Source organism: Podarcis liolepis (genome assembly GCF_965112155.1).
Source record: "Podarcis liolepis genome assembly, chromosome: 2".
Taxonomy (NCBI): Eukaryota; Metazoa; Chordata; class Lepidosauria; order Squamata; family Lacertidae; genus Podarcis; species Podarcis liolepis.
In genome coordinates this window covers 89,889,545-89,906,136 of record NC_139555.1, presented here as the reverse complement: position 1 = coordinate 89,906,136, position 16,592 = coordinate 89,889,545, and the positions used below count along the sequence as shown (strand labels likewise).

General features: G+C 43.9%; 1 protein-coding gene across 1 annotated transcript in view; it reads left to right on the top strand.

The window, feature by feature from the left end:
* Positions 1 to 16,592, top strand: part of LMCD1 (LIM and cysteine rich domains 1) — a 53,926-nt gene that overhangs the window by 16,988 nt on the left and 20,346 nt on the right. Inside the window, exons 2-3 of the mRNA XM_083493149.1 lie at positions 8,844 to 8,932; positions 16,277 to 16,532. Of these exons, the coding sequence (XP_083349275.1) occupies positions 8,844 to 8,932; positions 16,277 to 16,532 (345 nt within the window). The remainder of the gene's footprint in view (positions 1 to 8,843; positions 8,933 to 16,276; positions 16,533 to 16,592) is intronic.

Sequence of the window (16,592 nt, the reverse complement as noted above, 5' to 3'; positions counted from 1 at the left end):
CTACTGCCTAGTACAGTTAGTTGGAAACTGGTGTACATGAGGATAAAAACTCATTAACATAATAAACTCATGATATAGTGGTGCCTCGCAAGACGAAATTAATTTGTTCCACGAGTTTTTTCGTCTTGCGAGTTTTTTCGTCTTGCGAAGCACGGTGTTGGGAAAGTTTTGGAAAAGCTTCAAAAATCACCAAAGTCTTCAAAAACCTCAAAAAAGGGGGGTGCTTGGGAGGGAGGGAGAGGCGGGCGCAGGGCGTGGGGGGAGGCGGGGCGGAGGTTGCTGCCTGAGCCCCCGGGATTAGTTCGGCTCGCCTTGCTCCGACCCTTTGCACTACAGTCGGCGCCGTCTTGCTGCTGCTGTTGCTGTCGCCGCGGTAGTCAAAACTCCTACCGGCCTAAAAGTTGTCTGGTGCAAAATCCCTTCTGCAGCAGCAGCCCGAAAGAAAGCGAGAGCGCCAGCCAGCCAGCCGCCCGCTGCGGGCAGGAGGGAGGGAGGGAGCGTCGGCAACGGTGGATGTCTATTGCCCCTGTTGCTGCTGCAGCCGGCCAGCCAGCCAGAAGCGCGCGAGTGGAGAGGGGTGCATCCAGCCCGTTGGAGAGGAGCGCGGAGGCGCGTCCCCGGTGGCTCCCGAGCTGACCTTGCCTAGCCCGGCGCCTTCCGCGCTGCCAAAGGACGACTCACCTGCTGCCTGCGCTGCGCCGGGACTAACTCGAGCGGGGCGAGGAGAACACACACTCGCGCGCACACACACCGAGAGGCAAACTTGCCGCAGCCGTCGACATCGCAGGGTTGGAAAGTGCGGAGATGCAGGTAGGGGGCGCCCCTCGCAGGGCGAGCACCGGAGGGCCCGGGCAGGCGCTCTTGTCACCGCCGGGGCGGGAGAAGGAAGGAGCCCCATCCGAAGAGCCCCGTAGCCTGGCCTCCCTAACTGGGAGTTGTGGGGAGGGAAGTGTGCGCACCTTGCTATTTTTCGCCGAAACAAAGCTCCCTCTCCCTCAGAACCCGCCTTCACGCGTTCTTGCCCCTACGGAGACGCACACCGCGTGCTATGAGTTGCTCCTCGAAGTCAAGTCACAACTGTATTAACGGTTTTAAGAAAAAGGAAACAAACTTGCAAGACGTTTCCATCTTACGAAGCAAGCCCATAGGGAAAATCGTCTTGCGAAGCAACTCAAAAACGGAAAACCCTTTTGTCTTGCGAGTTTTCCGTCTTGCGAGGCATTCGTCTTGCGAGGTACCACTGTATAATGAACAAAGTACAGCTGATAAGCCAAAGGGACACCTTGAATAAACTCAAAATTAAACAGAGGGCAGTAGTAGAGATCTGCCTGGATTCTAAATTGCTGCCAATATATGACTGTCCATTTCTTGCACGTTTCCCAAAAGCTGTGTTTCTCTTCCCTCGTAGGCGAAGGCGGGACTTGAGTGGACAGATTGGCTTGCGGGATCTGCTTTTGGTTTGGTTTGGTTTTTAGTGATAACTTGAAGGCCAGCCATCAAGAGGCTGGTGCAAAAGATGTAAGCCCAGACATTATCAGCCCCCAAATCATTATTGTTTCCTCCCAATCATTCTTCATTTCCATTTCTTCAGTCACAAGATAATTAAGGAGAGGGTTTTTTTGTCGCTGCCATGGTTAAACAGATAGGGGCTAGGAATCACCAGTAGATCCAGATCCCACTTGGGGCTTTTCCAAGTGCTTCAGCAAGCTTCCAGGCACTTGTGCAGTCCTGATCTCACTGCCGCCCTGACCAGCCCCATCCAGGTATGCTGCAGTGACCCTGGGGTCAAGAGGACAGCTTTGCAGTTCCACTTCGCCACACAGGCCACCACTGCTATGGAGAATTGACTTTCAATTATTCCCTATGCCCTTCTTTGTATTTTATGCCTAGGCCCTCTTAGTATGTCTTCAGGATGTTTGGGAAGGGCAGTGCATCCATTTGTATCATGACCGCTGAAATAAACCATTGGCTAAGGTGCACAGTCTGTAGCGCTTGCTAGCCACCATTTGCATGAGGCTTACACCTTTGGCATCTCTGCAGTCGACAGGGTCCGTGATTGTATCTGGCAGTGCCTTGGAGCCATTCATCAACAGAATACTCTGCTGGATGCATGCATACCACACCACAAGATCCTGACTAGTAACTAGCCTCGAATCCATTGCAAGCCAATTGCTTAATATTGGGAAGAATGTCTCAGTTCATTCTGATTCCCCATAAGGGTGGAATAACTTTCTCAGAGGGGTCCTTCTTGGCTCCGGTTAGTACATGTGTTCAGCAGCGGGAGGTGCCAGAGTTCAGAATACTCGGTTGATCTGCCTGTAATCCACTTGGCCATTTCCCTCTCCCCCTCCAAAAGTTAACTCAATTGTTCTTAACACCACTTCTAAAAGTGCCAGCCAATTCTGGATTTGCTGTGCTAGCAACTAAGCACAATGGATTCAAAGTAATAACAGCTGCACCACAACACAGCATCGCAGACCAAGATGCTTGTACCTAGGGATGAAAAAAGCGTTGCTGCGTTGCCAAAAGGCATGTTGAGGCTAGATGCAGTCACTCGAAGGCTGTTTTGACAAGCAAGACTTACCAAGTCAGCTGATTCTTTTCGCATTCCCCCCATGTAACTAGGAAGTGACCTTCTACCAAGCAGGTGCATCTACTCAGTACTGGCAATATTCACTGGCAGTGACTCTCTCCAGGGTTTCAGGCAGGGGTGTCTCCCAGCCCCAGCTGCAGATATCAAGATGGAACATGGAATCTCCATGCAAAGCCGATTCTCTCCTCCTGAGCGACATCCATTTGTCTCTTAAATGAAAAACCTACATCGATGAGACTAGTCTTGCCCAACCTGGTTTGCTCCAGATGTTTCAAATTGAAACTCCCATCATCCCTGACCATTAGCCATGCTAACTGAGTATTGAGTATTGAGAAGGCCCCTGGGATGACTGCCCCACTTCAGATGGTAGGAATACCTGCCGGACGTCCTCCATTGAAGTTCTTCATGATGATGATGATTTATTTATACCCCGCCCATCTGGCTGGGTTTCCCCAGCTACTCTGGGCAGCTCCCAACAAAATATTAAATACACGATAAAGCATCAAACATTAAAAAATTTCCTAAACAGGGCTGCCTTCAGATGTCTTCTAATAGTCAGATAGTTGTTTATTTCCTTGACATCTGATGGGAGGGCATTCCACAGGGCGGGCGCCACTACAGAGAAGGCCCTCTGCCTGGTTCTCTGCAGCTTCACTTCTCACAGTGAGGGAACTGACAGAAGACCCTCAGAGCTGGACCTCAGTGCTTGGGCTGAACGATGGGGGTGGAGACTCTCCTTCAGGTATACTGGGTTGAAGCCATTTAGGGCTTTCAAGGTCAGCGCCAACACTTTGAATTGTGCTCAGAAACGTACTGGGAGCCAATGCAGGTCTTTCAGGACCGGTGTTATGTGGTCTCGGTGGCCGCTCCCAGTCACCAGTCTAGCTGCCGCTAGACTGTACATATGGAGGTATAGGTGGTCTTTCAAGTACTACAATCTTAGCTGTGAAGGACCTGAAAAGGTTAAATGCAGCACTTCTGAATTGTAGCGTTGGAAAGGGCCCCCAAGGGCCATCTAGTCCAACCCTCTGCAATGCAGGTCCAATGCAATCGGCATGGCAAAGGCTATGATCTTAATAGTTTCTGTATCCTTCAGTAACCCTTAGTAACAGCCTTCAAAGGCACTCCTATGTATAATACATTGCAGTAGTCTAACTTGGAGGTTCCCAGAGCAAATGAGGCCAAGCTATCTCTGTCCTAACATACCAGCTGATGAAAATTACTTTGTGCTACGGAAGCAGCTTGTGCCTAGAGTGTCAAAGACGAAGGAAGGAAGACTGCCTTTTTATTATTGTTATTATTTCAAAAACCTGCAAAACCCATTTGGCTCGGAGCCAAAAATGGACAAAAGGAATGAATACATACACCATGAGAGAAGGCAGTTTTCCGCTCCCATCTGTGTCCTGCTGTAGGATTGTGGTGATGATTGCCAGCTAAGGTTGCCACCCCCAGACCAGTCTTCCTTGGAACAAATTGTCTTGGCCCTCTTCTCCTCTTGTGAAGCCAGTCACCGCTACGTTGTCAAGCACCATTTCAAATATGAATTTCTAAGAAAAGATCTTAAAAATAAATGATATCTCTCATCCGGATAAGTAGAGCTTATTTTTCTTCTGTTTTATCCACCAGACACCCAGACATCTAAATTTATCTAGCAGGATTATGCCTTTTTACAGTCATCTCTCATTTTCAGCCTATGAAACTTCACCTCGTATTTCACTGCATCATTCTTTCAAGAAACATTTGCACATGGGTGGAGCTGGAGAAACTCAAACCAGGATAACAATCCAGGCTTCTTCCTTATTTATCTCCCGCAATGTGCTTTCCCCTGTGCCTAATTTGTCTTTTTCAGTTACTCCCTCATTTTCCCAAAGCTTGCCAGCAACTATTATGAGACTTTGGAACACGAACTAAAGAGACCCATATTTCTGGATAGAAGGCTCTTTAAAAAAAACAACAACACCCTAAGTACAGTGAAAGTCTTGTTGTACAGAGAATCATTTTTGGCAGGGGCATTACGAGATGTTCTATAATCTACGGCTTGCAATTGTTGCCAGCTTTTTAGCCAGCCTCTCTAGCTATTCCTTTTTTTGTGCAGGCATTCGAAGGAGATAAGTGATAATGGTTGATCAGTAAAAAGGCACAGGGACAAAGTTTTTCTTGGTTAGTTGGCAACCCTAAGTTCTAGAGAACCATAAAATGCCGTGATTACTTTATAGGAAGATTGAGGCCCCTCCAGAGATCTTTTGTGTGTGCATTCATGATGATTTGTGCTCATGCTATTGGGTCAGTCACACTCAATCTAGCTTTCAGTACTGTTGGCTCCTGCAAAAGTTTTGGGGTAGTCACACTGCTTGTTTTTCCAATCAGTATGTATCCCATAATGACCTGCTGAAATCCCATAACTAACTGGTTTGTTTGTTTGTTTGTTTGTTTGTTGAATTTATATACCGCCCTATACCCAGAGGTCTCAGGGCAGTTCACAGAACAAAATCAAAATATAAAATCATAAAATATATAATCAAAATAAAAACAACCCAATAACCCCACCCCCCAAACCCCATAAAGTGGTACCTGGTTACAAACTTAATTCGTTCCGGAGGTCCGTTCTTAACCTGAAACTGTTCTTAACCTGAGGTACTACTTTAGCTAATGGGGCCTCTTGCTGCCACTGCACCACCAGCACACAATTTCTGTTCTCATCCTGAGGTAAAGTTCTTAACCCAAGGTACTACTTCCGGGTTAGCAGATTCTGTAGCCCAAGGGGTTTGTAACCCGAGGTACCATTGTACAGTATTTTAAAAGGGCGTAGGATGTCAATCAAATCAACTCAAGGCCTGGTAAAAAAGGAACATTTTACCTTGCGCCCAAAGGTGTATAATGAAGGCGCCAGGTGAATTTTCTTGGGGAGAGCATTCCACAGACAGGGAGCCACTGCAGAAAAGGCCCATTCTCCTGTTGCCACCCTCCGGTTCTCTCGAGGATTTTAATAACACAGACGTTCTGGTTTATATTTGTTCTGCTTTTATTGTGCTATTCTTTTGTTTGTTTGTTTGTTTGTTTGTTTGTTTATTCTATCTGCAATTATTTTAACCAAATAAAGCACAAACATGCATTAAAACCAGCCTTTTAAAAACTCGATGAAAACACCCCACCCACATAAAAAGGCCATAGATAATTAAAAGCCAAAGGGATGTTTTTGCCTGGCGCCTAAAGGTATGTAATGATGGCACCAGGTGAGAGCCTTCCATAAGCAGGGAGCTACATCAAAGAGAGTGGCGTTGCAAAGGAGCAGAGGAGATTCAGAGCTTTCGCAAAGGAAAAGGGAACATTAAATGCAACTTGTTGCTGTGGCATCAAAGTAAAACTGATGCAGTGGGTGGCCTGGCATTCGCTGGTGAGGATTAGCTTTGCGTAATTGATATCGTATGAGGGACAGAGTAGGGTAGCGCCCCGCCCACCCCCGGCCCCACCACCCACGTGCTGGAAAGATCTGAAGCAAGGGACATGTTGCGTATGTGTATGTAGGACCATGCAGGACCAGGGTTCAAAAATGCTTGGGGAGTTGATACAGAAGGTCCTCCCCATCGCCTGTCCCATTCCCCCACACGTTCAGGTTTTGTATTGATAGCAAGGTGCGAGGGTCAGCAGGAATGAGAGCAGTGAATACAGGCTTGCTCTCTCCTTCATGTGAGGGTAAATCACACGAGCGAATAAGCTGCTTGAATACGGAGGGGCTGTGCGATGTCTGTACCAAAATGCACTGTACTTCTGCCAGCTTGCTCCCTCTACACGTCCATAGACACACACAAATATATTTCCTGTTAAAGGGGGGGGGGCGAGGAGAGAGAAAAGGCTGCACTGCTTTCAAGGGCAGACTGGCACCTCTGTGTATAATCTTTGACATGCAGAAGAATTTCTGCCAGGTCTGAGGAAATGGATTTTGGAGCCTGGAAAAATTCCTTGGGGGTGGGGGAGAGGGACAATGACAAGGCCGATTATGAAGTCGGCATTCCACGGTATCCATTTCTCTAGAATATTTCCTTTTAGGACAACTTCATTTTTGGCGCCACCAGTACATTTTCCCCCTTCTTTAAATACAGAGTCACACTGGATCATTTTCTGAAGATTAAAGGCAGGAATTTGTTACGTTTTTGAGCACAATTACCCGAGTATTTGTGCCATGTCAACTTGGAAGTGTTCTTTGTTCTTCACCTTTTTAAAAGACCAACATTACATTTGAATTAATTTTATAGGCCCTTTTCTCAATGGGCCTGCCCTCTCATGAATGAACAGCAGAACAAGATTGCAGCGATCTCTCCCCCCCCCCCCCACCTTTCCTTCCTCCTAGGACACTTTTTATTTTTCACCATGGAAACCATCTACAAAGTATAGCAGCAAAGATGTGGAAACTAGGACCACATTCTCAAAATAACTCTTAGGTCTTTCTGGGTACAGAGCGCCTATAAAAATGAGCTTGGATATCAAGTCACCAGTGTATTGCAGTCTCATGAATGCTCAGTTTATGTTTCCTTGTTTATCTTGCAGCAAAACAAATTCTTCAACAACCAGCACTGTGTTTCTTTATCTTAACCTCTTACCAAGATAATATAGCTTTAAATGTGTCATTTATCATCGCATACTTTAAGCAAGTATCTTATCACAGTGAAAGATGGCTGCTCAGTTCCCTTCTAAGTATAAATGCGCTTTGGACACTTGGCTAGCTTACGGTCTTGATCTATCCAATTAATCTTTACATTTTAGAACCAGAAATGAGAACATGGGTATGAGAACATCTAGGAAAAGTGCTGGCCATTGTTTAGAGAGCACCAATCAGCATTCTTAATGCCATTCCTCTTCTGGAATAATCCCTGTTGTTTGCCATTATCATAACTGAGTTGTTCCTTGTTGGTTGACCCATCCTAGCTGCTTCTCATTCTACGGAGCTGTGATCACTGGTTTGCCAAGGTTAACACATTCATGTGGTTACAGAGCTTAATATGATACAGGGCTTAGTCTCTGGGATCTATTTTCAATGCTTGAAACAAGCTGTGTTGTTTTTATTAATAGCAAATGAAGAGCACCTTCCCTTTCCTAGCACTTGCCCACATATTTTGGAAGAGATGTTCAAATCGCAAAGCATGACTTCCAAGAAAATCTGGGCCTCTGCGCCCATAACTATGTGAAGACATATGGCATGAGCACTGCAGAATTAAAACCTTAACACAAGCTACTCACTTTAAGCCTCTGCATTCTGTATATCTGTGTTTCCTTTTCTGCACATTCAATCTGGCAAAGTCTATAGAACAGTAGCATAGGAAGCTGCCTTACACGGAATCAGACCATTGGTCCACCTAACATGGGATTATCGACTGACGTCACTTATCTGTCATTTCAGGCAGGGGTTTCTCTCATCCCTATCTGGAAATGCCAAGGATTGAACCTGGGACCTTGCAAATGCAGAGCTGAGCTACAGAATGCTATGCTGGAGTATAGTCCATCTCTTTCCATTTGTGACATGTAAACATCTGCCTTGTAGTCAGTGGCATTCTAACAAATATTTCAATGCAGTTAATGTATGGCCCTAATGGAACAAAGTTTTATCTCCTGTCACACATCAAAAGCGGTGAAGAAATTCATGGCAAAACAGCAAATACAGGTACTTGATTGGCCAGGGAATTCCCTGGGTGTAAATCCCATTGAGAATTTGTGGGTTATATGCAAAAGTCGTCTCCATGCTATATGGAGAAGCTGATTCAAGTGTGGTACAGGGATCCGAAAATCAACAATGACTGTTCAAAACTAGCAGACTCCATGCCAAACCGTGTTCAAATGCTGCTTAAAAATAGCAGAGGTCATATCTGTTACTAATGTGAGATTTATACATGTATATGTGAGTTTTGTACAATAAACTACATTGTTTGTTTGTTTCAATTAATTTTCACAAGGGTGTAGGTCAAGAAAAGACAAGTATGGTGGTTCAGTCTGAGGATGTACCCAGAACATCATCTGCTCTGGTTTTGTGGCATGAATTTTGGTTGCTGTAGCCTCAGAAAGTATGGAGGAATATGACCTTCTTAACGTTGGCTCCATTCTTTGCTTTTCATGGAACCATCATGCATCAAAGAAAATGGGGATTGCCTGGCCTCATGCTCATTTTCTTATCGATTGATTTTATGCTGCTTGAACTGTTATACTTGTACACCACCCTGGAATCAGCAATGAAAATAACAGCATCTTCTTTGTTTTTCAGGTGTCCATCAGCCAGCAACCATCAGGAAGAGGTGTGCCATGTTTAAGATGCAGAGGGATGTGCAGTGGCTTTGAGCCACATTCTTGGAGGTAGTGCCTTTAATACTTGATTCTGCTTTTCCACTTTGGTTGTTGTTCATGGTCTGACTTGTCTTCTGATTTTGCGCAGCTGTGCCTTTTGTGCTTTGCAGTAGATAGAGAGACCTGCATCCAATAAGATCAATAATGGTTTTGTTACTGATTTTCATTGTAATTTTACAGTTAAATTAACATGGAGGTTGCCATGGATACAAAAAAAGATGCAAAGCCCTTTCCCCCCAAGTACTCAAAAGCAGCCTGACTTTCATTTCACAAGCACTCAAGAGAGTTTTGCATACACTCAGTAATTCTTACAACAACGTTGAAAGGTAGGCCAGCACTGTTCTCTTCCTATATAGATGATGGAGTTAGGATGTTAGAAAGCAGTCGCTCCTCCACATGCAGCTGCTGGGTGACCTTGGGCCAGTCACACTTCTCTGAAGTCTCTCAGCCCCACTCACCTCACAGAGTGTTTGTTGTGGGAGAAGAAGGGAATGGCGATTGTTAGCCGCTTTGAGACTCCTTGGGGTAGTGATAAAGTGGAATATCAAATCCAAACTCCTCCTCTTCTTCTTGAAGCAAGCCTGCTTAGAAAGCCGTCTTTTGCGGGAAGAAAAATTTTATTGACCTTTAGGAAGCCATTGCTAGCACCAAATTAAAACTCAACTGAGTAGACTGTTCAAATATTGCTCAGCTGTTAAAATGAGTTACACTAAAGTTCCTTCAGTTTTTCAGACGTGTAGGATTCAGAGTCTCAACTGGTTAATCTTGAGCTTGCTGCTTTTGTTCTCCATCAAAAGGTCAGCCTATATAATTGTGTCCCTGACTCTTTTGGCCCTTCCATTCCAGTCAAAGGACACCATTCTTTCAGCGGTGATGTCATCTTTTAAAAATGCCACATTCCTTGAAGTCTCCACTCTCAAGGGAACAGTTTGGAAAGACTCAAGTGACCCGTTTGAATGCAAATAGTCAGGCTTTTTGATATATCTGCCCGGCCAGCGTTCGCATAAGCTATCAGGCATGTAGTGAATCTGGTCTGTTTTGGTTTTGGTGGGAAAACATTTTCAGACCAGTGATCCAAGACACACATAAAAATACAGCAGTCCTTCCTGCCTGCTTTTTAATCTTACTCAGTCGCAGATAGCCTTTCTCCCACAATTAGGACATCTTTTTGCAGCAGGCTGGCAATGAAAGCATTGCTCAAATCTGGACCCACTTTATGATTCCTCCATCTGTGCATTGTACTTCTCTCTTGTTTATGCAAAAAAAAAAAAAATATTGCTGGATTTCTCTCCTCCTTCCCCATTTTTTTATATTATTATTGCGCCATAGATATTCATGTCTTGAACTCACACTTCCAGTTCAGCACTAAGGCAAAGAGCTGGGAGAGTATTCCTTCTCCTCACATCAAAGATATTCAGGGACTTTAATTTACCATATTTACTCAAATCTAATGCTCATCTTTTTTGGCCCAATTATGTTGCAAAAATCAAGGTGCACATTAGATTCTAGGGCGCATTTACATTCACCAGGAAATCCTTTTTTTTATTTCAAGGTTCTGAAAACTGAGGTGCGCATTAGATTTGATGGCGCATTAGACTTGAGTAAATATAGTATTTATTTTGGTCCTATTTAAGTACTGTCAACCACATTCTACTCTTCTGGGTGGGGAGCAATCTGATTATTCTGTACTGCAGCCAGTGCAAGTAGATAAACAGATACCACTGTGGCTGGAAGGTAAACGGCGTTTCCATGCACTCTGGTTCCGTCACGGAACCAGAAGTGGTTTAGTCATGCTGGCCACATGACCCAGAAAGCTGTATGTGGACAAACGCCGGCTCCCTTGGCCTGAAAGCAAGATGAGCACTGCAACCCCATAGTCACCTGTGACTGTACTTAACCATCCAGGGGTCTTTCACCTTTACCTTTTAGTACGATAGAGCATCATAATAGAGTACAGAGAGGTTTTCAAGATGCTAGTCTTCTCTGGCTTTTCCCTTTAGCATCTACTCAGACTTCCTTGCGTATATCTTCCTCCAAATTCTGCTCTGAGCAAGAAACCATAGACGATTCATTGCCAAATATTTGCATTACCTACAAGTGATATATCATTGAAAAAAGATGAACCTCATTTCATCAAAAATCTTTTTCCCGCCCCCCATGTGTACTACTTTTGAGATGTGGTTTCAGAAAAGATTTTAAAAGGAGTGATCTGGATTAGAGCTGTTGGGATATTGGTTCCATTTGCTACAAGCAACAGTGCCAATATATCACCCTACCCACAAAAAAACACATGCTCTGCTTCTCTTACATTAAGGCTACTGTGAAGCCAGGAAACACTTTTTAAGAACCATGATGGTGTTACCTGCTGTTAATGCAATGGTCTGCAAATATATAAAATCTGAAAGAATATAGTCTCTGGCTTATGATCTGCAAAGCAAAGGAATATAAAATTTTAAGACAGCTTGGATCCAAGTTCCCATGCCAAGTATGCTATAAATCTGCTGCTGTCTGGGTTGCATCTTTTCTTCCCAAACGCTTTAGCTACTTGGGGATAATCATAATATTGTGACTAGGGCAGAGTGGGAGAACACATGCGCAAGGTTCCCAGGGGTCAGTCCCTGGCATTTCCTGTGATCCATTCCACCCTTTGACCCAAGGCAATCTATTAAAATACACAGATCAAGATACAAAGCTAGCAATCTATACAATCAATACATGAAAGCACTCTCTAACCAATAGGCTTGCAAAGAACCCAGCCTGAGACCATTGCCAGTCAGGTTAGAGATCACCTAGAGATCGCCTAGATCTTATAATATTTGCAGTACTATATTCTGTAATATCTGGTCCGGTAATCCGTTAGTCAAGCTTCAAAATGATTGCCACCAGCATAACAGGCTGTGCATTAAATGATATCTCAATATTTAGGTCTGTGCATTTCTAGAGACATTGTTAAGAGAGAAGAGCCCAACTCCTCAAGCAGATTGATTTTAGTGAGGTTCAGTAAGTTGGGTGGTGGCGAAGCATCAGCACTTCTTTCCCCTGCTACTTGCCAGGATAACAATAGGACAAGGTAAGATGGCAATGTGGACATGGAAGCTCCAGCGGCACCTGCATCATGCCACCACAGATCTGGAACTCCTCTAAGCTTATCACCCTTTCACCCTCCATACCCCTACCTTGGCAAATAACAGCACCACCAGCCCTGTTCATTCTTTTCATGTTCTGCTCTGCTAAGGTCAGAACTGGAGACAACGATTTCCAGGGAGAGGTGCCTGCAGATAGGGATATCTATGCTTTTAAACAGTCTGCCTCAGACTCTTTGCCTTTTTAAAGAACCTATTTAGGACAAAGAATGACTTTTGTAGACTGGAATTTGTAGAAAGACATTGAAATAGTTTCTCAGTTCTCTGCGGTGGTTCCCCCTCACCCAAGCCTCCGCATGCTTTTTATAATTTAAAATTCTTTCTTTTTTCCCCATAAATGACATGTAATCACACTGACTGAATGCTCCTTGGGGAGTAGAAGAGATCAGGGATCCTAAAAAGAAAGCATTTGCCCCTCACTCTGTAATCCTAGTACTCCTTCTGAATTGAACTTTGGCAAGGCCAGTTGAAAACAGACATTCTTCTGTGGCATCAGCCAATTGGAGAAGAGCAACCACATGACTGGTTTTTATGTGCACAACAGGGGGAAGAGGGCAAGATGCCAAAGTAATTATACTTGACTTACCATCCAGCATCCTTTTATGCTGCATGTGGATTTATGCACTGTAATACCTTTCCCTACATCTGCGAGAAATTGGCTTCCAGATCTAATTATTTCAACACAGTTTAATAAACCCTGTTCTCCTTATTTGCTATCAAGATGGGGGCTATTTAGCAAACTATTAAGTATATTCCATTCACTTTCCTCCTACTGGGCACAGCAATGTCATTTGTTGTTTGGCTCTGGAAAGGCTCTTGAAATTATTTTCTGAAAATTACTCTTTTATCAGTGCCGAAAATCTATTTGTGCGTTCACTGTCTGTTTTGTTTGAAATCTGAGCTGGGTTCATATTTTTATTGTGGTTCCACACAAAGCATAGCCTTTGAAGAATCTCTTCAAATGGACTTGCATCTAACTCATTAGTGGATAATTGTGGACATCAACTGTAAATGTTCCTCTAGAGGCTAGAATGACCTTGGTTTGTATAATTCCAAAGGGAGAAATGGATGCTTACAAAAACTAGGTGGCAGGGCTGGACCAATACTTTTTGGTGCCTCAGGAAACCCCCCAGAATGATGCCTCCCCCACCAGGGAATAAGGGGTGAGTGAAGAACTACATCATGAACAAGTACAGAATAAAGACTGATGTCAAGATCTGCTGCCCCTGTTGACCCTTCTGTCTGAGGCAGTCATCTCACCTTGCCTCATGGGTGGGGCAGTCCTGCTAGGAGGAAGTCATTGGGTATCTTGCAGATAATGGATGAAAATTCAACACCGCCTTTCTACTTGCAGAGCGGTTCTTGATACAACAAATGTGTCCAGTAGCATAAGAGGTGACATTTGCTGATTTTACACCTCCCCATCTCATGCAACTCCCTGCAGTTCAATAATTTCCCTCAGTTAGTGTTGAATAGTGGGTAGACATGGCAGACGACACAGCGATTTCTTCAAAGCAGCTCTTTATTTTGTAAGCTGGAACAGAACTGAACAGCAAACAGCTCAGCCGGCCTGCTTTTATAGGCAGCCGGCTGTCAACATTGTAGCAACAACAACCCAGGGTTTCCCGCCTAAAATAACTGACGTGGACCTGAGTGAAAATTATCTACAGTATCCCCTTGCTGGCCCAGGGTGAGAACTTCAGTACATAACAGTTAGTATGTATTTTGCATACATATAGATTTGAAAGCATTTCTGTTGCGTTGCCCTTAAATCTCTTTTCACCCTTACTTTAAGATCTCGAGTATCTGATTGAATATATGTTTATGTGTGTGCACTCACCCTTCCTACCACTTTGCATTCCAGCTGCTTCCATTGCCCGGAGCTCCCTAGTAAATGAAGGGAGCACTTGGGTGCAATTGTGTCAATGGCCCACCATGCTTCTCTATTCCAAAGGAAGACTTGGGCTTCAGAATTGCCAGCACTGGCTATTGGCAAATCCCCCAGAGCTTTCAGAATCCCTTAGACCCCATAGGTCTCTGGGGTTGGACCCCCAACCCTACAGCAGCTTACTGGTACTGCTTTACCAGGGTATTAAGAATAAGAATATTTTAGAGAAGAGAAGGAAATAAAACAAAGACTTTGAATACAATGCCAGAAGTGTAGAAAGAAGATATGTGTGTTATTGTACTACAGGCGTTCTTGTCTTATTTTTATGTCAAGGCAACTGAGAGATTCTAGCTGAACTGCCTCACTGTAAAGAGGAAAGCACACACAATGCATCTTGTGGAACTTGTGCCCCAGACTGCATTCCTGTATCAAGGTTCTCCTTTCTCCACAATGTGTAGTATTACTAGCCATGTGACCTCACTGTGTGACCTCACTGACTATGGCATATTGCTCCGCCGCTTCCAGTGTCAGCCAATGATAAGCAGCAGAGAAACCTATTTATGTGACCACATCACTGTGAGGGATCAGAAATGCTGCTATCGCAGAGACGGGAACTAACTTAAAATGGAGAAAGTCTGTTGGTGGCAGACACATGACATGATTCTAGAATATGTGATTTGTTGCCCAGATTATGCAGCACTATGCCACAGAGCATACCCTCGACAGAGCTTCAAGTCCCTGGCATGTGTATTTGTATGCTTAGACATATTGTAGATGACTGTTTTATATTGTGTGGATGGTGGTTTGCCTCTGTTTTAGAATCAGCCGTGTACTGTGAATGCAAACATGTTGCTGTTTTTATTTCTTATGTCCCAATACTTCATCCCACAAGAGCCCAGAGCAGCTAAAAACAAATATACAGCCTTTAAAGCAAAGTTAAGGCATGGTACAAAGCACAGCAGGCATTAAATTATAGAAATGCATGTACAAAAGCAAGTGAGTTAATTTTTTATTTAAAAGTATTTCTAAGCCACTTCATGCTTTCAAAGAGTCTAAGCTGCGTACAGTGGACCAATGGTACAAGGCCCAGTCACATAGATCAAGGGAAGTCTGTGATGTTCTTCTTATTGTGCCCCAAAGACCTGTGGGAACAAATAAGAGTTCTATCCAGTAGGGCCAGTTGCCATGTGAATACTCCCAAATATAACCCTGCTCCCAAATATAACAATTTTCATGCTTTATATTCTTAAGAAACTGGGGCAAGGGGAAATAGCACAGAGACTCAAGAGGCCTATAGATATCACAACAGGATGTATTGGGGGGGGGTCTTTGTTTGACATAACCTACACTGACTAAACATTCAAGTTTTGATCTTACCTCATCCTAGGATGTGTTGCAGTGATACACTAATGACAAACCCATTCATGCCATAGAGCTCTGAACTACCCTCATTCTCCCATTGTAGTCTTCCAGTAAAGGAGGAGAAATATTTAAGAGCAGGGTAACAATACTATTATATTTTCCTCAATTAGTAATTTACAGCTTAATCTTATCAATTTGCAGCCAAGACTCTCGTATGTTCTGTTTCCCCCACCCCATCTTATAAACTGAAATGTCCACAATCTTTTTATTATTATTTTATTTAGTCTTGACTTCAAAGAATCTTACACCCATATTTCCTGTGCAACTCCGCAATAAACTATTTACATATATCAGATGCCTTTAAACCTAGCTGCCAAGGCAATGCACTCAAAAACGACTTTGCTGCTTGAATCCAAATCCCTTGAAATCATATATTTAGCTTTGGAATCAGGACGGGGGGGGATGTGAATGTGTTCTTATATAAAATATTAGAAAATAATGCACCTTGCATGATAACACTGGGTTTGTACATGGATATTGAAGACTCGGGTGTTCTTTTCCAATTTGGAAAAAAGGAGGGATATAAATACATTAAATAAACAAAGCAGTGAGACTCATGTCCTCATCTCTCAGGTGATTCTTTCCAAAATTGTGTAACTGACTAGCTGCATTCACAGCAGCTTAGAAGTAACACTTGGTCATTGTGCCCTGAGGCTTATTCTCCAGGGTCTCTGCAGTGTGGGTTTTTACAGTTTTATATTCCACACCATGGCAAATTCCATTAGTCTGCAGCTTACAAATTGAGTTCTTGCCAACAAAGGTCTTTTGTCCTACGCCATGATCCATTTCAATCTTTAACCTTCAGTGTTTTTGAAAGTTCATTCCTGAGCCTCCAAAAGAGCACATGCCTGTTTGGGGTTCAGCTTATATCAAAGGGTGATCTCATTTTGTCTCCCACAGGAAAATATGCAAGTCATGTAAATGCAGCCAGGAAGATCACAGTCTGAGCTCCGATGCAGAAGATGATCGGAAAATTGGCCGCTTGCTCTCTGATTCGAAATACTCTTCGCTAACTGCCCGGGTGAAAGGAGGTGATGGTGTTCGCATCTATAAAAGGAACCGTATGATTATCACTAATCCCATCGTGTCTCGGAAAGATCCAACATTTAACACTATTACATACGAATGGGCTCCACCTGGACTGACTCAGAAGCTGGTAAGATCACACACCTAATTGTATGTAAGGACTACTTGAAACTTTCCAAGACACACAGGG